Source organism: Peromyscus leucopus, chromosome 4 (genome assembly GCF_004664715.2).
Source record: "Peromyscus leucopus breed LL Stock chromosome 4, UCI_PerLeu_2.1, whole genome shotgun sequence".
Lineage (NCBI taxonomy): Eukaryota > Metazoa > Chordata > Mammalia > Rodentia > Cricetidae > Peromyscus > Peromyscus leucopus.
In genome coordinates this window covers 692459-714599 of record NC_051066.1, presented here as the reverse complement: position 1 = coordinate 714599, position 22141 = coordinate 692459, and the positions used below count along the sequence as shown (strand labels likewise).

Genomic DNA, 22141 nt, shown 5'->3' with positions numbered 1-22141 from the left:
TTTTACAGCTGAGGATCTGAAATGGAGACGGAGTCCTACTTAGCTCTTTGTAGCTAAAATACTATAGGAAACTTGCTTCCTGCCAACTCTCTAGCATTCTATAAAATACTGCTCTCCAAAACAGAATAACTGATTAATGAAAGTACTTGGGAAGTAAAGGGAAGAGTTACAGGGGCAAATAAATTTGAAATGTCTGGAGATAAAAGAGTTTGACAGGTTTTTTTTTCTTCCCACTGATGACTTCATAGAGCATTAAGCATACAAACAATGTAAGTGAAACATCTATGTAGTTCTCCCTGACAGTACCTTAGAATCACCTGGAGGGCATTAAGAAAATACTGATGCCTGGGATTCACTCCATACCAATAAAGTCAGAATGTCTGGAGATGAGGGGAAAAAAAAGCTTTTTTTCCAAAAGCTTTCCAGGTGATTGGAAACACTGCTGCCAGGTCCAGCTCATATCTGCTAGACTGCTCTGTGGCTCAAGAAATAGAGAAAAAAAGACTGACATGTTTGTTGTGGGAGATCTATACATTGTGTGAAGACATATTGCTGTAACTGGTTTAAGAAAGAGCTGAATGGCCAATAGCTTGGTAGGAGGTTCAGGCAGGACTTCCAGGCAGAGAGGGGAAGTAAGAGGAGATAACTGAGGTGCAAATGAGACTCCAATGAGACATGGAGAGAGTCAGACATACAGAATGAAAGAAAAACAGCTCTGAGGCAAAACATAAATTAATATAAATGGGTTAATTTAAATTATAAGAGCTAGCAGGACAAGCCTAAGCTAAGGATGAGATTTCATAATTATTATTAAATCTCCATGTCATTATTTAGGGCTGGTGGCAGAAAACAAAGTCTGATTATACATGTTTTCCTTCAAAAATTGTATTGCTGAATTTTACAGAAACAACCCCAGTCTAAACATCACCCCAATGGGTGCTGGACATCAAAAACAAGAATTCTCACTATGTAAAGTAAAGAACAATAAGGAGCCAAGGTTACACACTGAAACAGACCTACTAACAGTCAGGAGCTTAGCAGGGGGCTCAAGACAGACACAAAATTCCTTTGTGAAACATAGGAGCTTAAAGGTGCCACTTTATATGGAAAGAGTATGTGCAATCCTATGAGACAAAGTTTTTTAAATTGATATATAATCCACATATAAAATTCATTATCTATAAGCATACAGTTCAGGACATGAAGTGGAGACTCTGAGCTTGCTTTCCTCATCCACAGAACACCAGTACACAATAGGTACTTGGGACACGCCAGTTTCTCTTTTCTAAAAGGAAACACAAACTTCCTATTCCAATAGAACTTTTCTGAGGGTAAGAGTAGTAACTACTTCTGCAGCTGGTGATGGGCCTGGAATGAGCATCCTGTGAACCCTACTCATCTCAACCCCTTCACAAGCTTGGAGAAGCAAGGAAGTGTTGGAAGCCTGGACTCAGAATATTACCTGCAATGTATCGGATCTCTGGCAAGCACATCATAAGATCAGGAAAGCGGTTTGGTTGATGTGTGTATTTATATTCAGTAAAATCCTGACAAATGTACCAATATCGTTTATTCAATTGTTCCAGCTGTGAGGCACTGGTCAGACCCCTGATATCTGTGAAAAAACAAAACAAAACAAAAATCACACAAGGAACAAGACAGTAAACACCAGACTTTTTTATTTTAAATGAGAAGTTATTAAACACAGTCATAACAGAGATCTTTTCTCCTTCTGATGTGGAGAAACTAAGATCTAGATAAGGTAAAAGAAATAAGATAGAAAAGAAGTGATAGGCAAAGGACAGTCCTTTGTCTGAGCCCTAAGTGCTAAGCTGGGTATCTCAACATCATATCAAGGTCTTTTTTTTTTTTTTAAATTTAATTTATTTTACATGCATTGGTGTGAAGGTGTCAGATACCCTGGAAATGGAGTTATAAATAGTTGTGAGCTGCCATGTGGGTGTTGGGAATTGAAGTCAAGTCCTCTGGAAGAGGAGACAGTTCTCTTAACTGCTGAGCCATCTCTCCAGCCCCAACATCAAGGTCTTAATACAGTGTGTGGTGGCACAAAACAGGCACCAGTGAATGTGGAACAAGTGGCTAACTTTTTACCCAACAATACTTCACAGTATCATTGAAGTGGAGGTTATCAGAAACATTGGTGATATCTACATATTCAGGAACCTGACATGTGCCATCTCCAGTGTCTCTGTGTTTTTACTATTCTATTGATTGTATGTACGTATGTATGTATGTCTGTCTCTATCTAAAGTACAAGAGATGAATAAAGCATACAGTATGTAACCCAGCCTTTGAGGTCCAGTGCAACATTTCTCCTCTAAGAAGTTGCTACTCATCTTCCCCACATGCAGTACAATTTATGTATTGAGTGCTATCAGAGTGTACATTCTTTAGGGGCCTGGTCTGTTTTTTTTTCCCCTCCCCACCCCACCCCCCGGCCCCCAATCCCTGCCAATGTCTTTAATATATGATACAGGGCTTGGCTAGAGAAGGTATGTAGGTCACTGGATAATGCATGGTGGTATACAGACAGGAGTAAGATGTCTACCCAGTACTGGAGGGTAGAGTGGGGATTAGTGGTAAAAAGGAAGGGTGGATCATGAGTCTCTGAATTGGAAAACAGAGCTTAGTAAGACAGTGCTTTCAAAGCTACAGGTGATAAAATCATGCAGGCCCACTCTGGGAATGGGACATTCATTTGCTGCTTTTGATAAAAAACAAACAAACAAACAAAAACACCCATTTTCCCTCATAGACTGGTTACCAGCAACTACCATGTGCTACTTGTTGGCAAAGTAACTATAAACCAACTAGACCACCACTAGTGTGTACCACCACTCTTCCCTGGAGCATCAGAGCAGCTGCCAGCCTGTCAACCACGGCCTTATCTCCAACAGTTTCATCAGTCACCCTGCTCTTCTTCAGTTGCTGGTAAACTTGGTACATATTTTAAATGACGCATGTTCTGTCCTTGGTGTCTGTGTTTAAATGCATTAAAACTGACTAAACAAAGCAAATCCTCTTCCTTCCTCTGTGAATTATAGAGATTGTGGCATTTAGATTTCAAGAGAAAAAATCCAAAGCACTCCTTACACTGTAGACGAGCAGGGTGATGACTAGGGGGAGCGTAGGCCTTCCAAGACTGATGGTCACATGGTGACACAGAGTCTGTGACAGTCCTGGGGGTGGGAGGAATGGGGAGTTGTGTGCATGTGACACAGAAGGGCAAGTGCTTACTGGCAAAAATAAATATATAAAACAAACTGCTGCCCTCACTGCCCTCACCCCACCACTTACTCACCTTGATTCAGGAAGTTAATTGCTTTCATGCAAGCATATTCCTCATTGCTGACCTTTAGCTGATGGAACTTGTGATATAGGTAGATGAGCCGCTCAATCACCTCCATCCCTTCATCACTAAATCTGGAGAACAGATACAGGTTTTTACCTGGGGTACTGATACCAGCAAAGGCTAGGAAGGCAGACAGAGATTATCTACGATGGGAAGGAAACTTCACTTGGGGGAAATGGAAATCACAGGGAAATCCATGCTCTGCTGGGCAGCCAGTGTAGATTATGCAACTGTTTCCAGGGTCCAGCAGAGTCAAGTAAAACCAGGTTCAAATCCAACTGCACCACACACAGTTCTGAGAGTCTAGGAAGGTTATTGGATCCCTGTAAGCTTTGAGATCTCCCTCTGCAAAATGTTTGCCTACTTATGCTAAGAGCCAAAGGAGATCTGGGGTAGAAACCAAGAAGAATGTGACAATATTAAGATTCAGCTTTTGTGGAGATGCAGTCTGCAGTATCAATGACAGCTGCCATGGAGACTCTATGAGAGCCTCAGCCCCAGTGTGGAAAACGCTTCAGTTATATTTGTTTAGGTTCACTGTTTCTAGCAAGGCTAAGATTATATATATACAACAAAATAATCTTACTGGTATCCCTGACTTCAGTCCAAGGGGGGAGGAAACATTTGCTGAGTCTTTATACCACAGAAGCCTTTGTGCCGGGCACCTTCTGTTCATTCTCAACCTTATCAGCTAGGTGAAACAATCACTATCAACACAAGATGAGAAACTCAGGTTCAACACGGAGAGGAGACTGGCTCACCAACACACAGCTAGTTGGTGGTGGGATGAGAACCTGGAGCCTGAACTAGCTTCCCGAGGCTCTTCCAGTGTCTAAGGTGGTCTACTTAGGCAAAACAGACAGGCTTCTTCAACTATTTACATTAACTTCTTTTTACCTGATGAATTCTTACATGGCCCCAGGTACATAGATAATAAAATATATTATTTTATTAATAATATACAAATCTAACTGGTATACAAATCTAACACTAATAATAAACCACAGTGAAATTCATCTTATTTCTACTCTTTTTATGTGTTGGTGTATGTGGCATGTGCGTGTGCACATGTTCGTGTCTGTGTATAAGGGGTAAATAAGGCAGCAGAGGTTGACACTGGGTGTCTTTCACTATTTTATATATATAAGGTGAAAACCTTATCTTTGGGGATAACAGTCGCTAACTGAATTTGAACCTCACCACTTTGCTTAGACTGGCTGGCCAGCAAGCTCTGAGGACCTGCCTGTCTCTGCTCCTATTCAGTGCTATAGTTACAGACATTCCCAGATTTTTACATGGGTGCAGGTACCTGAACTTGGGGGCCCTCATTCTTGCATAGCCAGGATTTACCTACTAAGTCATCTCCCCAGTCCCAGATTCTTCGGCATTGTAATTTTACCATTTACAAAAGATAAAATCAAATTTGCAGACTAATGAGATGGATATGCTTGTTATTTTTCCATGAAGAATTAAGTTGCATCTGAGTATTTGACACTGTAGAATATACAGTAAAGTTTTTTCAGAGCTACTTATTTGTTTGTTTATTTTGAGTCAAAGTCTCATCATATATCTCTAGCTGGCCTAGAACTCACTGCATAAAACAGGCTGGTCTCAAATTCAGAGATCTGATTGTTTCTGTCTCCTGAGTGCAGGATTAAATGAGTGTTCCACCACATCTGGCTTAATTGATATTTTGATCTTATAACCATCAATGGTTTAGTATGAAATGACAGGGTTATTTCAGAAATTGTTGAAAATTCTGTCCTAATCCCAAGTCAAATTCATTCAATAATTTTTGAAATTAAATTCAAGGCAGAAACTCAAACAGCAAGCAAACTTTGTTTTTTTAAAAATAGGGTCTCATGTAGCCCAAGCTGGCTTTGAACTCACCATGCAGTTGAGATAGCTTTCAATTCTCCTGACTCTATCTCCCAAATGCTGAAGTTTCAAGACAAGTACCACTACATCTGGCTAAAATAAAACTTGATATAATCCAAAAATATGTAATTTGACACTTAAAATAATGAGGATTGATGGTGCCCAAAGTCTTTGTTTCCCATAAGTAAACCATCATGTCTCCATAAGAGCAAAAACTGCAGTGACATGGGACCTGAGTGAGGTACCTCAGGCATGGGTGGTATGACGGCATGCACAATTCAAGTGAGCTGTCAAAACCAAGGTGGCACAGAAGCTCTGATCAACACGGCCAAGTGCTGCCGAGACACCACAGATTCCCAGGGAGACACTAGATACACAGGGTGTTTGATTTTGAATTAATGTTTGCTTGTTGAAGTTTAGAAATCTTTTAGTGCTGCCACTCGTTTTGTGCCTTCACTTCAGGTACACAGTGTCTGTCGTTCATGGTTGTGATACGTAGTTTAGGAAGCCGGGCCCCAGTAGAGAGAACTCAAATCTGGCCACAATTTCTACCTTAGTGCTAGAAAACGAGAACTCTGGAGGTAGAACATGTTTTAAGTAAAGAGCCCCTCAGTTAGCTGTGTGAGCTCCTGTGAGCTGTGATGGCTAATTCAAGTTCCTCATTGTTCTAACCCAATGGCTTTTATGACTTTATTAATAACAGACAAATTCATTTTGAGTTTGTTTAACACCCCTACCAACCATTCTACCCCATGTTGAGTGCTGGGCACTTTTTAGTATTTTATATATATATAGATATATAAATATAAATATATATATAAGGATATATAAATATAAATATATATCCTTATCCTCCTAATTTAAAAAAAAGTTACTAATTAAAATCTCCTTTGTTCATGTGTGGCAAGGCTCACAGTGGCCACTGACTGTGCTCCTGACCAAGGGCCTTTCACGGGCATTATTTTCCTGACAACTTGGGAGATGAACCATATACCTCTGTATTAGGATGAGGAAGCAGAAAGAGGTGACTCTCTCCAAGTTACACAGTAAGAAAGAGGCAGGGCTTTTGAATTCCGAGCATAGGGGCTTTCCCAGGGCTGTACTACCTACCCTGTCAAATTCTTAAGTGCTACCTGAAAACGTCTGCCACATGCTATCATGTGAAACCTTAAGAGCTTTGTGTTCCCACAGCAGCTCATTCTGGGGCCTGGCCCTAGGAGGTGCTGGGTACTTTTGTGCCGCTTGCATGATGAGTCTTGGAGGAAGCAGCGTGCCTAGGGGTGAAGACCACTCCTCATAACAGTACTTGCTGGCTATTTAAGTTGTTGAGAGAGAAAGGGCCTCAATGACAATTCCCTGTAGTATCTACTTGGAGGAGTAGGGCGGGGATAAGCTGAGGTAGGGCATAACAAATAAGGCAGGGAGAATAGTGCTGACATCTGTCTGGTGGCTGAGCAATGCAGCAAGCACAAATAATACTCAGTCCCTTAATCAGCAGCCCCTTGCCCCAGAGCTCACTATGGCATGGCAGGACCTGCAGGTGTGTGGCTATCATTCAGACCCTGACCTGGCAGTGCCTGGCTGTCTTGGCCTGGGGGACACAAATGAGCTCTCAAGTGCTTAGGCCTGTACATATGCCCAAGCTCTGCCCTTTCTTTTGGGGATAGCACACCCCTTCTCCAAATATCTTACAAAAAGCAGCCATCATAGTTCCTTGGCAGTGGTCCCCACTCAGTCTCCACAGCTTAGCTGAAAAGCTTTCCTCCACACCCGCATCCCACCCTTTGATAAACAAAGCTGGTCTCTGTTCTACAGGCCTGCTTTCTCCTCCAGCCATTCCTCCTCCACATCTGCCCACTCCACAGTTCTGACACCCCTGTATTCCCTGTCTACAAATTATCAGCATTCAAAGCCATAAAGTTGGACAAACACACCCATTCTTCTCTTAAGTTCCTATCACACAAACATTCTAGGACAAGGAAAACATTCCTGCCAGGATCTCCCAAACCACTGGACCATTCAGTCAGCAACTGAAGCTGACACTATATAAGTTATACGCTATTAAGGGGCAGAGAGGACAGCTCTCTTTCCCATTCATCTAAATGTACCCTCCTGAGCAGCTCATCAGCTACAGTCTTTAAGGAACTGTCACCTTCACATCCACATACAAGTCGGATTACAGCTCCAGGATACATTCCAGAAAGTCACTCCTTCTAAGAATCTGGTATAAAGTAATGGTGGAGAGATCTGGCTTAGGAGCACAACAGACCTACGTAGGAATCTTAGCTCCATCTTTTCCTACCTTTGTAGCACCGAATTTTCATCTCTCTGAAATTCAAAGTACTTATATCTAAGTCTCAAAGGATGGCAGCAATGACTCAACAGTAATGTAAGTAAAACAATGATAAAAATTGGTGCAACAAATCCTGTTGATCATTATACATTTATAGTATTACTATCATTGGCATTCTCCTGTGATAAGGAGCAAAAAGTCTGTTTCCTGAGCCTGAGAACTAGTTAAAAGTGCCCATTAAAGTCCATCTAACTCAAAGCATCTTTTCCAGGGAGTGAAAGGGTGTTGATTAGGGCTGGGAGCAGTCCCCGGCTGGTGCTACAATCTGCTTTAAATCACATTTGTCCACCTCTGTGTTTGATAACAGTCTGATGTGGAGTAAGCACCATAAACTTGATTCAGTATTGAGAAGAGAAAAGGAGCTAGTCGTGCATCATCTGGGAAGACTTTTCCTGACAGCGGGCACTCGCACTCAGGAGCTGTGAAGCAGCAAAGGCTGCCTGGGGGAGTGGGAGTAGTACAGAAAAGAAAGAAAGAGCTATGGCCAATTAGACTCTACATCCTGGGCTTCTAGCAGAGAGAGGATGCTTGGCAGTGATTAACCTAACTCCAGAGGTTCAGCTTCCAGATCTTATGACCTACATGTGACTCAGACTTCACAGACACCAAAGCCAAACACAGAGTGTCTTATCTCCCATCATGTTCTTCCTTGATGCTTTATCCTGGCTAAAATAACCTGTGCCCACCTACCCAACAACTACCCACAACTTTCCTTGCTCACAGAAGTCCTGCTGACTCCATGTCTTTGACACCGCTAGCTTCTCTTCCCTATCATTGCTCTGTCATCCAAGCCTTCTTTTCCTTTCCACAGAAACAGAGCAGCCTCCTACTCAACCATGCTCTAGTCCTGACCACACCAAAGAGCCACAGAATGCTTTCTTAAAAGTAAATTGTCCAAGTAATTCCTGTGATGCAATGCTACTAACAAATCAAATCCAAAGTCTTCTTTCTTTTTTTGTTTTTTAAGGCAGGGTCTCACCAGGTACCCCAGGCTGTCCTGGAACTTGCTCTGTAGACCAGGCTGGCATTGAACTCAGAGATTCTCCTGCCTCTGGCCAGTTCTGGGACTGGACCACCATGCCCAGCTCTTCTAGGGTCTCTCTGTATAGCCCTGAAACTTGTTCTGCAGACCAGGTTGGCCTCTTCTGCCTTCATCTTGTTCTCTATACCATACTTAGAAAATTCTCATTTTAAAATGCAGCTCAAATGTCTGTTTTTGTGGTAAGCCAAGTATGCAAGTACATCCTTCATTTCTTAGTCTGGGTTTGAATAGTCCTTATATTCTCCTCAATCTCCTTCAATATGACCTTACATTGAGATTGCATCTGTTACTATAAAATGAGAATTGGGACACTCAGACTCAGAAACCATGTCTAAGTTGATGTGGTAGTACATAGCTATTACTGAAGCTACTCAGACGACCAAAGCAGGAGGATTCTAAGTTTGAGGCCTGCCTGGGAAACTTAGTGAGCTCTTATCTCAAAATAAATGAGAAATGGTTAGGGATGTTATCGCAATGGTAGAGTACTTACATAGCATGTGTAAGGCCTTGCTTGAGTTTAAATATCTGGGACCAGAAAGGAAGGGAGAGAGGGAAGGAAAAAGGAATGAAAGACAGAAATCTTATCTGCATGGTTCATGTTCCGAGAATCCTTGCCCCTGACAATTCCTAACACAGTTAGTGCTGAAGAGGGCCTGGAAAACTTTCCAAGCTGTAGGGAGCAGAACCTAGAGGCTGATTCCACTGCAGCTATAGGTAGTCTATCCCAGGAAGAGCTAGTTGTTCCCAGAAAAACAGGGAGGCTGGGCTCCCTGAGGCCAAATCTACAAACCAACAATATCCAAACAGCCCTTCAATCCAAAGTTATGAGCTGGAGACAGATATTTGATGGAAACAATGAATTAGAGGCTCCTAGACAAGGGGTTATTAGGTCATCTGTAAAATTAGATAGCTCTGTTTATAGGACAAAATGTCAGGTAGATACACCCTGAAGCCAGTAAGCAAGGATGCTAGAAAAGCAAGAGAGGGGGCTGGAGAGATGGCTCAGAGGTTAAGAGCACCGACTGCTCTCCCAGAGGTCCTGAGTTCAATTCCCAGCACCCACATGGTGGCTCACAACCATCTGTAATGAGACCTGACACCCTCTTCCATATACATAATAAATAAATAAATAAATCTTAAAAAAAAAAAAAGAAAAGAAAAGAAAAGCAAGAGAGAGTCAGCTCCCAGACCCTCCCTCAGCTGTGCACAAAGCTCCTGAAGGACTTGAAGCTTTGCTCCCTGCTTTAAGTGTTGGCCTTGTTTTTATGTAACGCACAGGATGGTGGAACTCATGTATCCCAGTCCCACGAAGAGAATTATGGGAGTTGGTACCTTATCTCTACTGTATCTAAATAAATATCCTTGTTCTGGGTACCTTTAAATTGTATGACTTCTATTAATTAAACTGTCCAAAAAAGTTTATATTATATTTATTTATATTATAAAGTTATTATTAAATGTCTATTTAAATGTGAATTGAGCTATGTAAGACATTTCATATGAATAAATTAATAAACCAGAAAAGTTATTGAACAGATACATGTCTTAATTTCGGGGTCAGAAATTAAGGGTCCCATTTTCCCTAGGTCTTCAAAAAAAGTGACTAAAATAGTACGTGGATAGGTCATAGAAGCAGCAGGGAGGAAAAAGGCTGTTCTAGAGGAGGTTAGAGGACGCTGGTTAGCCAGAAGGAAACCTTATGGCAAAGAACAGCCAGGAGACCTGCTTGGCTCAGTGCTATGCTTAACATCTCACCCCACCTCAGGTACCACAAAAGAGTCTAAACAGTCAGGTAGAATGCAGAGGGTGGGGATGGGGAGTTATGGGATAGCTCAAGACGAGGCTCTAGATTAAAATCCAAAACCCTTAAGGGCCAGGTTCTCTGAACTTCAACCTTGTCATCTATAAACAAGCACAATAGAGACTATGCTATTATAAGTGTAAGAAAGAATCAGTAATATAAAGCTGCCTACAAATAATACCAAGGTGACTTCCAAGTCTAGAGTCCCTTCCCTTGGGGTAGAGTTTAGATTTTTGTTTTTCTCAGATATATCACCCCACTAATATAGATATAACATTAAAGTAACAGCATAGCACTGCCAATCTGACTGTATGACACTTACTCATCATCCCTGCCTTGTTGGAGAGGCACCTACTCTATTCACTTAGAACCTGTGATTTGGCTGATGACAGGGTAGTATTAAAATCCAGGTCTGTGGGATTCAATGTTCCCCTTTGGAGACTAGGTAGCCTTGCCTCACAGCGAGGGTGATGGCTTGGTTGCTTAGAATGTCCTCCCCAGTCAGCAGCTCTCACCTGTGTAGTTCTTCATCAGAGGGTGAGTACTTGGCAGTAACATCAGCCAGTTCCCCAAAGATTTGTTTGCTATAAACTGTGAGGGAAGAGAGTAGAATCAACTCCTGCCATGTAGAGCTCAAGAGGCACGTGTAATCCTTGATTGAGAGCTCGCAGAAGAAAGGCAGCTTCTTGATCCAGGCAATCTGCCTGAACAGCAACTCGTCGGCCAGGCGGCAAAGCAAAGCAAATAGCTCTGCCTGTGTCACAGCATATCTGGAGGTAGGGACAGGAGAGAGTCACTTTCATCAGCCAGAGAGTGAGGGTAGGAGCAAAAGAGGAGGGTATTCCTTGAGGGCACAGTATGTCCTTGGCATGGACTTCCAGTTTCACTCAACTTATTATAAAGAGGTAGGGCTGGGACCAGCAAAAAGCTGGAGTGGGGTTGGGGAGCATTGAGATGATTTGCTGAGAAGAGGCTGCTGAGGGGAAAGGAGGTTTAGAAACTTCTGGAATTATGAGGGAATAACACTCTGAATGTTAGTGTTCTCTTGTGTTTCATGTCCTAGAAGAAATTCTTACTCATTCCTGCTCTAGTTTTGGTAATGAAAACTCTAATGGGGTGGGTCTGGAGCATATCCAGTATAAGGAACAACAACTATACATGCAAGAAAACAAAAACAAGAACAAAACCCAAAGCCAAACATGACCAAGGGCCAAACTGCTGAAGAGAACAGAGGCATTCAGAAGCCTTTCCTGTCCTCACTGTGCCCCCTGGTGGTGAATAGTTCAGGAACCAGAGTTGCTCAGCCTTTCCAATAAGCTATTTCTCAGTTCTAGCCCACAGGGGCCTCTGAGTCTCAGCTTTATTCCTCTCACAATCCCTGGTCTCCTTGTCATCCTCTTCCTCATACCCTACATAAAAGCTCTGGGGGATACTTTCTGTATGTGTTTTAGTCTACTCTCCTGAAACTGAAGCCTAGCTGAGGATCTCAGGATATCCTCTGGGAGGCCTGAGATTAAAGACTCTAGCAACCCATGTTCTGTACCTAAGAAGTAATGGGTGCAAGAATGGGTGGCCCAGATGCTACACAACACCCAAATAGAGTCAAATGCAGACTGAGGTATCTTTTCCACCTATTCAGGCCTGTACCAAAGGCGCTAGTCACATGCCATAGGTTACTCATGGGCATGTTGGCTAGGGATATAGACAGGTCACAACCAATTAAGGCTTGAAAGATTTAAAAACCTTAGGCCTGATGTAGAGCTTATTTCTGACACAAAAAGCAATCATTTCAGGGCTTGGTTTACATAGAACCACAAAGAAATGAAGGCCCTACAATCCTAATTTCATAGGAACTGAAAAGTAACCTGAACTCTCTGATAATATATGCTTAAGGAAACATAAGAGACCAACACCTTCAGTGACAAAGCTGGGGATACAATTGGTGCATGGTAGGGACACTTTGAGACTTCGAGGGGCAAAGCAGGGCAGAATTCACTCACCCATCTTCAATCAACATGGGTGTGCCCAACGGCTCCAGGTCTTCGGCTGACATCAGCTGGTGAATCAGGCTGTAGGACTGAGGGTCTAGGCTTCGAGCTTGTGGGGGCAGAAGTGGTGAGTGGCCAGAATAGCTAAAAAGGTGTGGTATGTATTGATAATGTGGAGGCACTGACATCCCCATGTATTGATCCCTGAATGTCATGAATCCATTTAGTTCCACAGACCTACTGGAGAGAAAAACGTCACATCAGGAAAAGCCATGGCAGGTTGAGTACCTGCTCAAAGGAATAAGTCAGGAGATGGCTGAGGTGTTCACTGGTCATGAAGTCTGTGACTAATCAATTGATGGGACAAAATTAAAGGTTACATGCATGTCTACCCTATTACATTCCATCCATGAGACAAGGACTCTGTGTGGGTACAGAAACATGGGGCTCACCATTGGCAAACTCAGTGACAGCAGAATAGGAGATATAAATAAATATGGATTAGATGGCATCTTTGTACTTTATACCTTGTTCATGCTAGGCAGGTGCTATGCCACTATGCTATATCCTAGTGCTCTTCTATCTTCTAACATTATATTTGGAGACCCTGTCTCTAAGGCTAGTTGCCAGGGCTAACCTTGATTTCACTGTGTAGCCCCAGCAGGTCTTGAAGTTGTGATTCTCCTGCCTCAACCTCCTGGATAGTTGGGACAGTAGGTCTTCACCTCCAAGCCCAGCTTGGAAGAGTTTTTTTTTTTTTTTTTTTTTTTTTTTTTTTTAAACGTGTAAGTCCCATTTGATTTTTCCAAGGCGTTTTATCTTCTGTCTTTATAAAGCTACCTCTTTACATGGGCTTTGGTGGAGGTCATGGTGCAGCACCAGCAGGTCTAAATCGTGGTGGGGTGTTTGGTCTTTGCAGGCTTCACGGGATCGATTCCTTACTACCTTGCTATGAATAGCACAGCTCATGCAGTAATGCAGCTTGACATAGAGTTTGGGAAGCACATAAGTGTCGAAGACATTTGCTTCAGACAGGCCCTGACAGCAGCGGCCTCTACAGTGTTCCTAATGACGAACTTCTTTCTTTCTTTCTTTCTTTCTTTCTTTCTTTCTTTCTTTCTTTCTTTCTTTCTTTCTTTCTTTCTTTCTTTCTTTCTTTCTTTATTTATTTATTTATTTTTGGTTTTTTCGAGACAGGGTTTCTCCGTGTAGCTTTGCGCCTTTCCTGGAACTCACTTGGTAGCCCAGGCTGGCCTCGAACTCACGGAGATCCGCCTGGCTCTGCCTCCCTAGTGCTGGGATTAAAGGCATGCGCCACCACTGCCTGGAGACAAACTTCTTAATGGCACAAACCGGGCACAGTTTGTGCAGTGAATTGGCTGCACATGGCCTTTTGGACACGACTGTTGTTACTTCTCTTTTTGGTCATCTTGGAGCCAAGAGCCAAAAAGTGGAAGAGTTTTTAATATATACCAGTAGACTATTGTGACAAAAATGTGTGTTTACATTGTTGTTTTAACTATTAGGAAAACAAGGGTACAGGACAAGCTAAGTGGACTTAATTAGTCCCAAAACCAAATCCAGTACCTAGAATGGAATATAGTTGAGGTCCTTAAGTCCCTAACTACTAAAAAGAAAGAGTGAGGGGAGAGCTGAATGGGAGAAAAAGCTCTAAATGAGTCTAAAGAGGAAGGCAGGTTCTTCCCTGTTTCCTCACTTTTGGAGAAACCTAACCATTTTCTCAATCTCTTTATTTAGATCTGTACTTCCGTATAAGAGTGCATGAGTGAGTGAATTTCATGACGTATGTGTGAAGTGAGAGGACAACTACTGGGAGTTCTCTTCTTCAACCATGTGTGTTTATCTTAGGTAGTCAGGGTTGGCAGCAGGTGCCTTTACCTGATGAACCATCTTACCAGCCCATTGCTAATTAACATTTTGAAAATCATCGGGGTTGGGATTTAGCTCAGTGGTAGAGCACTTGCCTAGCAAGCACAAGGCCCTGGTTCGATTCTCAACTCCAAAAAAAAAAAAAAATTCATAGGGATACATAGAAAGACCTAGATGTATCCCTTATAACTGAGTTTAGCAAACTACAGCCTACAGGATCTATTTTTGGTAAATTTAAGTTTTATTGAAACAAAGCCACACTCACTGCTTTACATATGTTGTGTGCTGCTTTTGAGCCACTAAGGCAGAGTTGGGGAGCTGGCACCCAGGCCAGGCTTAGAAAATCTAAAATAGTTACTATATTAAATTTTTGTTTGTTTGTTTGTAGATAGGCTCTCTATGCAGCCCTGCCTGTCCTGGAAAAACATTTTTTAAAGAGAATTTCTTTCTTTTATCATTTGCATATGTGATTGTACACATGTGTATAGGCCTGAGGTTGATGTCAAGTGTCTTTCTCAATGGCTCTCCACCTTATGCTTTTGAGACAGGGTGTCTAACAGGACCTGGAGCATACCAATTCAGCTAAAATAGCTGGCCATTGACCCTCAGTGGCCACAGTTTCCCTAGTGCTAGGAGGAGACAAAGTCTATATATTCCTCACTGCATCTGGCTTTTATCTGGGTGCTGGGGATCGAACTTGGGGCCTCATGAATGCAGAGCAAACACTTTACTGACTGAGCCATCTCCACAGGCCTTACTTTGTGATATTTTATTTTTTTAAATATTTATTTATTTATGTACATGAGTGCTCTGTCTGCACGTTTGCCTGCATGTCAGAAGAGGGCACCAGATCCTATTACAGATGGTTGTGAGCCACCATGTGGGTGCTGGGAATTGAATTCAAGACCTGTGGAAGAGCAGCCAGTGCTCTTAACTGCTGAGCCATCTCTCCAGCCCCCTACTATGTGCCATTTCAAGAAAGTATTTGTTAATTCTTGTCCTATATGAAAGATTTCTGGGGTGAGAAGCCCTTCCATTGTAGCTGAAAGCTATTAGCTAACTTAAGAAAGCATGATTGCCTCAAGAGGCTTTAATCTTGAATTCCCCAACAACATTCACTCTGGTGAGTCAGAAAAACTGTTCACTCAATTCTGCAGTCAGTGTATTGAAACATTATTCTGCTAAATGAAGCCTATGTGGGTATGCATAGAAGAGGCACTTATCAGTCTAAAAAAGAGACTGATGTTTTGTTTTAGTCTTGGAAAAAGACTGGGCTTGGAAAGCTGGCCTTGTACCATCCTGGTCCCCAAGAGCCTGAGGGACCAAGGGCACAAAGGCTGAGACAGCCTGGTAGACAAGCACTCTACCAGAGGTTATTTGGAGGGCTACTTGATGGGTGGTCCCTAGGTGATGATATTGTGTTTGCCTTTAGCTCACCTGGATGACAGTGTGGAGCCTGGTGAGGGCTGGTTGCTCTCTGAAGCCCTGTTCCCAGGGGAACTGTGGTCGCTGTCACCATGGTTGCCCCAGTGATTGGCTTCTTCCTCAAACTCCTGTCCAGACATGATTCTTTCAATCTCTTCTTCTGATATCTTTGACAAGAAATGGACACATATCAGATCTGTTCTGTCTGTAGGACTCAAGAGTTTACAGTCCAGGTCTCTCATCCTCTATGGACTTCTTTGGCTATTCCCAGTATATCTGGACACAGTCTCTGGACATTTGCCTTCTAGAACCACGACTTTCCCCTTGCCCATTTACTCTACCTTCAAGCCACAAAGTTTATTCCTCAACCCGTTGAGTCTTCACTTTCCTAACTGAAGCTCCATTCTTCAATGATAATCTCCTACTTGCTCTATTCAATATTATTTCCTTTGTAAAATTATCTACTATTATTTACTATTCATAATTATGTAGATTCTGAGAAAGGAAGAGCAGCATCGTGGTTAATGGTATAAATTCTGGAAGCAGACCACCTTTTTTAAATCCAGAGTATTACCACTTCTAACACAAACTTGGCAAAATTACTGAACTATCTCAAGTGAAGTACCTCAAAATCTCTACCTCAATGGATTCTTGTGAGGATTAATCAAAAAACTTAGAAAGGGGCCTAGCAAGAATAACAATTGCAGAAGCACTGAGAGTTACAATATCATCATCTTTGGGTTGATTTGTTTGAGACAGGGCCTTGTTACAGTATCCAGGCTAGTCTGAAATTCCTAGGTTCAAGCAGTCCAAGTTGCTAAGACTATAGGTGTGTGTCACCAAACTGGGTTGTCAGAACCCAGTTACAGAACACTTATAGTAACATATCATTAAAACATCCTCTGTAGTCAGGTGGTGATGGCCCACACCTTTATTCCCAGCACTTGGGAGGTAGAGGCAGGCGGATCTCTGTGAGTTCGAGGCCAGCCTGGTCTACAGAGCAAGTTCCAGGACAGGCAGAGCTACACAGAGAAACCCTGTTTAACAAACAAACAATCCTCTGTAATAGCTAAGACCACAACAGGACCTAAAAAAGAAGTGTAGAATAAATGGATATTGAGTAAGTGGTGTTCATTTGTTAAGGACTGACATGTACTTTAACATGGATTTTTTTTTCTTTTAAAGAAAGATATCACCTAGTCTATTAAATAAAACTTGAAAAAAAAATCACAGCTCATATAAGTCATACTGTATGTACCTAGATGTGGTCAGGGTATGAGGAAGAAACAGAACTATGCCAGTACTCTATAGAGAACAAATAATCTTCTCTAAGTTTTTAACCTAGGGCTAAGGCCTAACTGGTCACAGTCAACACAGAGCAGAGTAAGTGCTAAGGAGGAGGGGCCAGGGAAATTTTTATATGTTGTTTCTATGGAAACCACAAAGGTCATTTTCTCCCAGGCCTGTTTGGCTCAAACCTGAATATGTATTTGTTTTACTGGCCTCTAAGAAACCCTGAACTGTCACGGTCACAAACAGAAGCTTTCAGAATGCAACACGACAAGAGCAGTGAGATGGCTCAGCAGGGAAACGTGTCCGACATGCCAGCCTGAGGACCTGAGTCCAACCCCTGGAAGCCATGTGAAGGCACAAGGAGAAGACAGACGCCTCCAACAAGGAACTGTGGCACTCGTGTGCCTGCATATACACATCACACATGTGAACATGCAAGGACACACATGTACAAACATATACACAGTAATAATAAAGTCTCCTCCTCTCATATATTATATCCTGACTGCAGTTTCCCCTCCCACCACTCCTCCCAGTAATAATAAAGTTGTTTTTTGGTTTTTTGACACAGGATTTCTCTGTGTAGCCTTGGCTGTCCTGGAAATCCCTCTGTAGATCAGGCTGGCCTTGAACTCACAGAGATCCGCCTGCCTCTGCCTCCTGAGTACTGGGATTAAAGGTGTGTGCCACCACAGCCCGGTATAATAAAGCTTTTATTTTTTTTTTTTAAAGAAAAGAACTGAACAATATGGGGCTGGGCAATAAGGATCAAACTAGTAGATAAACAAAGGAGTTATCTGAAATCGTTTGGTGTATACATTGAAATCGAGTAGTTGTTTTTTAAAATAAAGTCATATATACCTAAAAAACAAACTCCAGCTTTTCTCTTAAGGGTCTTTAGAACCCTGTAATCACTGCCACCTGAGTGATGGTGCTGACAACAAGAACAGCGGTTGAAGGGCTTAGTGAAAAGAGCCAACCATGAAGGCAGTTTACTCCAGTTGGAATTTGTGACTGCTTTACTCTGTGGGCCCCATGGGACTGCGGGCAATCACTGATACACTGATTACATAGAGGACAGAACTTGTTGGGGATGCTTAACCTAGGTTCTTTTTTTTTTTTTTTTTTTTTTTTGGTTTTTCGAGACAGGGTTTCTCTGTGTAGCTTTGCGCCTTTTCCTGGAACTCACTTGGTAGCCCAGGCTGGCCTCGAACTCACAGAGATCCGCCTGGCTCTGCCTCCCGAGTGCTGGGATTAAAGGCGTGCGCCACCACCGCCCAGCTTAACCTAGGTTCTAATGTCATTTGTTATTTCCTAACTAGAAGCTCCTGGGAGAGTCAAGTCCCTTGAGCTCTCTGTGCTTCAACTTCTCTGCCTGCAAACAGAGGCCTATTACTCCTTGGTAGCTCATAGCTATCCCCTCAGAGCCAGAGCAGAGAAGTATACAGATCAAAGTCAGACAGACTTGTGAGTTAACCCAAGATAAAGTTATAAAATACAGACACAGAACAGATGCTTCATAAATGGAAACTCCATCTCTCCTTGTTTTTATTAAGACTAGCTAAACACACAGTTGGGTGGTGGTACATGCCTTTAATTCCATCACTCAGGAGATGGAGGCAGAGGCATGCTGATGGATCTATATGAGTTTGAGACCAGCCTCATCTACAAATTGAGTTCCAGGACAGCCAGGACTGTTACACAGAGAAACTCTATCTTGGGGAGAGGGGGAAGATAACAATTTAAAACTTACAGATCATAACTCTAACACACCACCCATAAATAGGGGAAAACCAAAATATGCTTAGTATAAAAACTCAAACATAAGCTGGGCAGTGGTGGCACATATCTTTAATCCCAGCACTCAGGAGGAAGAGGCAGAAGGATTTTTGAGTTAGAGGCCACCCTGATCTACAGAGCAAGTCCCATGACAGCCAGGGCTACACAGAGAAACCCTGTCTCCAAAAAAAAAAAAAAAAAAAAAACAAACAAAAAAAACCCCAATAAAACAACAAGAAGAAAAGCCCTCAAACATAGTAGCAGGTGAAATGGCCTTTCTAAGCATGGTGTTTTCAGTTCTGAAAGGAAGAGCTTACAGCTGTAGGGTCTGAGTATCCCCTGGCAGAGCAGAAGTCTTACAGGGCACTAAGAATGCATTAGGTGCTGCCAGAGCAGTGGTTCTCAACCTTTCTAATGCTGCAACCCTTTATTACAGTTCCTCATGTTGTGGTGACCTCCACTAAAAAATTATTTGTTGCTACTTCATAACTGTAATTTTGCTAGTTATGAATTGTAATATAAATATCTGTGTTTTCTGGTACACAACCAACATAAACCGATTCTCTTGTTATAGGCTATCAAGAGACAATCGGAAAAGAAATTTTTGTTTGTTCATTTGTTTTTGAGACAGAGTTTCTCTGTGTAGCCCAGGATGTCCTGGAACTCAGAGATCTGCCTGCCTCTGCCTCCTAAATGCTTGGATTAAAGGCATTTACCACCATCTCCCAGCTGAAAAGAAAATTTTAAGAAAACAATTCCACTTAGAATAGCATAAAAATGTAATAAAGGGGACTGGAGAGATGGCTCAGTGGTTAAGAGCATTAACTGCTCTTCCAGAGGACTCAGGTTCAATTCCCAGCATCCATATGGCAGCTAACAACTGTCTGTAATCTTCACACATACATGCAGGCAAAACACCAAGGCAAATAAAATTTAAAAAAAAATTTTTTTAAAGTAAAATTACTTAAAAAATATAATAAAATTAAGAGGATGAAAGACTTACACAGTGAAAAGCATAAAACATTGCTCAAAGAAACTGGCACACACCTTTAATCCTAGCACTTGGAAGGCAGAGGCAGGTGGATGTCTGTGAGTTAGAGGACAGCCTAGTCTACAAAGTTCTAGGACAGTTACACAGAGAAACTGTTTTAACAAACAAAACAAACAAACAACAACAACAAACAAAGCAAAACAAAACACACAAACATGTTTGTGGACTGACCAGAAGACTTAATGCTGGAATTTAAAAACCATCTTTGTTGGGCGGTGGTGGCGCACGCCTTTAATCCCAGCACTCAGGAGGCAGAGGCAGGCGGATCTCTGTGAGTTCAAGGACAGCCTGGGCTACCAAGTGAATGCCAGGAAAGGCGCAAAGCTACACAGAGAAACCCTGTCTCGAAAAACAAAAAACAAACAATAACAACAAAAACATCAAGTCCATATGAAACCAAGCAGCCAGAACAGTCTTAAGAAAGAATAATGAGGGGTTGGGGATTTAGCTCAGTGGTAGAGTGCTTGCCTAGCAAGCACAAGGCCCTGGGTTCGGTCCTCAGCTTGGGGGGGGGGGGATAATGAAGCTGGAGCTGTATACTTCCTGGTTTTATGACACACTACAGAGCTGAAGTGATCAAAACACTGTGGTATAGACAGATAGCTCAATAGAACAGAAATACAAAGCCTACAACTCCACTCAGAAGTATAAGGTCACATGACCTTCAACAAAGGCCCAAGACTACACAGTGGGGAGAGAAAAATCTCTTCAACAGCGCCAGACAAATGGCAGTCTCATGTACACAGGCAGGAATAGAGAAGGAAAAAGAGACCCCTCTTGTCTTATACTACACACAGAGATCAACTCAAAATTTATTAAATGTAAGGTCTGAAACTGTAAAATTCCTGGAGGAAAATGGAAGAAAAGCCTTTTAAGGTTGGTCTTGGCAACGATTTCATGGATAAGACACCAAAAGTCCATGCAACATGAGCAAAACTAGAAAAGCAGGCTGTCCAAGCTCCTGTGCAGCAACAAACCACCAACCCTTCAAAGCAGCCTGTGAAATCAGAGGGAAGGAGCTAGCATCTGGAAGAATGGTGAATTCAACATGTAGAGTTTTCAGTCATGCAAGATGAAAAAACTTGAGAGAGACACTGATACACACTTAAAAATTGAGACAGCTTAGTGAGTCAAGTGTTTGCTATGCAAGTTAGAGGATCTGAGTTGAGATCCCCAGCACCCACATAAAAGCCAGGTGTGGTGATGTACACCAGTCATCTTAGTGAGGGAGTGGGGGTGGGGGGCAAAGACAGGTGTGTGCTTGGGCCTCTGGTCAGACAGGCTAGAAGCAATAGCAAGCTTGAGGTTTGGTGAAACCTGTCTCAAAAATAAGACAGAAAAACAAATAAAGGCATCCCAAGACCAACCTCTGCCCTCCACAAGTGTCTACATGGCTGATAACACCCACTCCACTCATCTCTCTCTGTCTCTGTCTCTCTCTCTGTCTCTCTCTCTGTCTCTCTCTGTGTCTCTCTCTCTCTCTCTCTCTCTCTCTCTCTCTCTCTCTCTCTCTCTCTCTCTCTCTCTCTCTCTCACACACACACACACACACACACACACACATCACATCACATGTTGTTTTTAGTCCAGACTAAAATAAATTGTTTTTCAAGAGATTAATATTAGGAATAAAAATGTTTGATTAAATAAATCAAAACAGTAAAATTAGGAGTTTTACACACAAATATATACACCTTGATTTAGTACATGCTGTGTACCTACACAGCAGGAAATCTCTCACATATCAGTACATATCTCTGATTTCTTGTCTTTCAGTTGTAGATACTTAACTGGGGTAGTCTTTTTAATTTGCTTATGAACTCTCTCTTAGCTCTCTTTTTGTCTTCTGATCTGTGCTGTCATTGTCCTACTTCAAACTATTACTTGAATCTCTTTGAATAGGCTTCTGCAAACCCATTTTAAACCATTTCCATTAGAATTTTTTCTAAAATGCAAATCTGTATATGACACTCTCCCTATTTACAACTGTTTAGAGATTTCTTCTTGGTATACAGCAAAAGTTTGTAAAACTGATCCTGGTTCCTCATGTGCTTGGAGATTAATTTGATTATAAAATAGATCCAATTCTCTAGATTCAGGAGGCCCTTCTGCTTGCTAGTAAGAACAGAAGGTGTAGGTTGGCCCCGTAGAGGCTGTTCTTAGGAGCCACAGCCAAAGACAGCTGAGGGCACTCTTTAGAGAACTGACGGAAATTCAAGGACTCTGCCTTATTTCTTACCATGCTATACACAGTGCTCCAGCTCCACT

General features: G+C 42.2%; 1 protein-coding gene across 2 annotated transcripts in view; it reads right to left on the bottom strand.

The window, feature by feature from the left end:
• Nr6a1 (nuclear receptor subfamily 6 group A member 1) overlaps positions 1-22141 on the bottom strand; it is a 213160-nt gene that overhangs the window by 615 nt on the left and 190404 nt on the right. The window contains exons 6-10 of one of the 2 annotated variants that reach the window (XM_028856772.2): positions 15763-15917; positions 12448-12675; positions 10963-11217; positions 3323-3444; positions 1463-1615 (exon numbers count right to left, since the gene is read on the bottom strand). In XM_028856772.2, the coding sequence (XP_028712605.1) occupies positions 1463-1615; positions 3323-3444; positions 10963-11217; positions 12448-12675; positions 15763-15917 (913 nt within the window). The remainder of the gene's footprint in view (positions 1-1462; positions 1616-3322; positions 3445-10962; positions 11218-12447; positions 12676-15762; positions 15918-22141) is intronic. The other variant, XM_028856773.2, reaches the window with a different exon arrangement.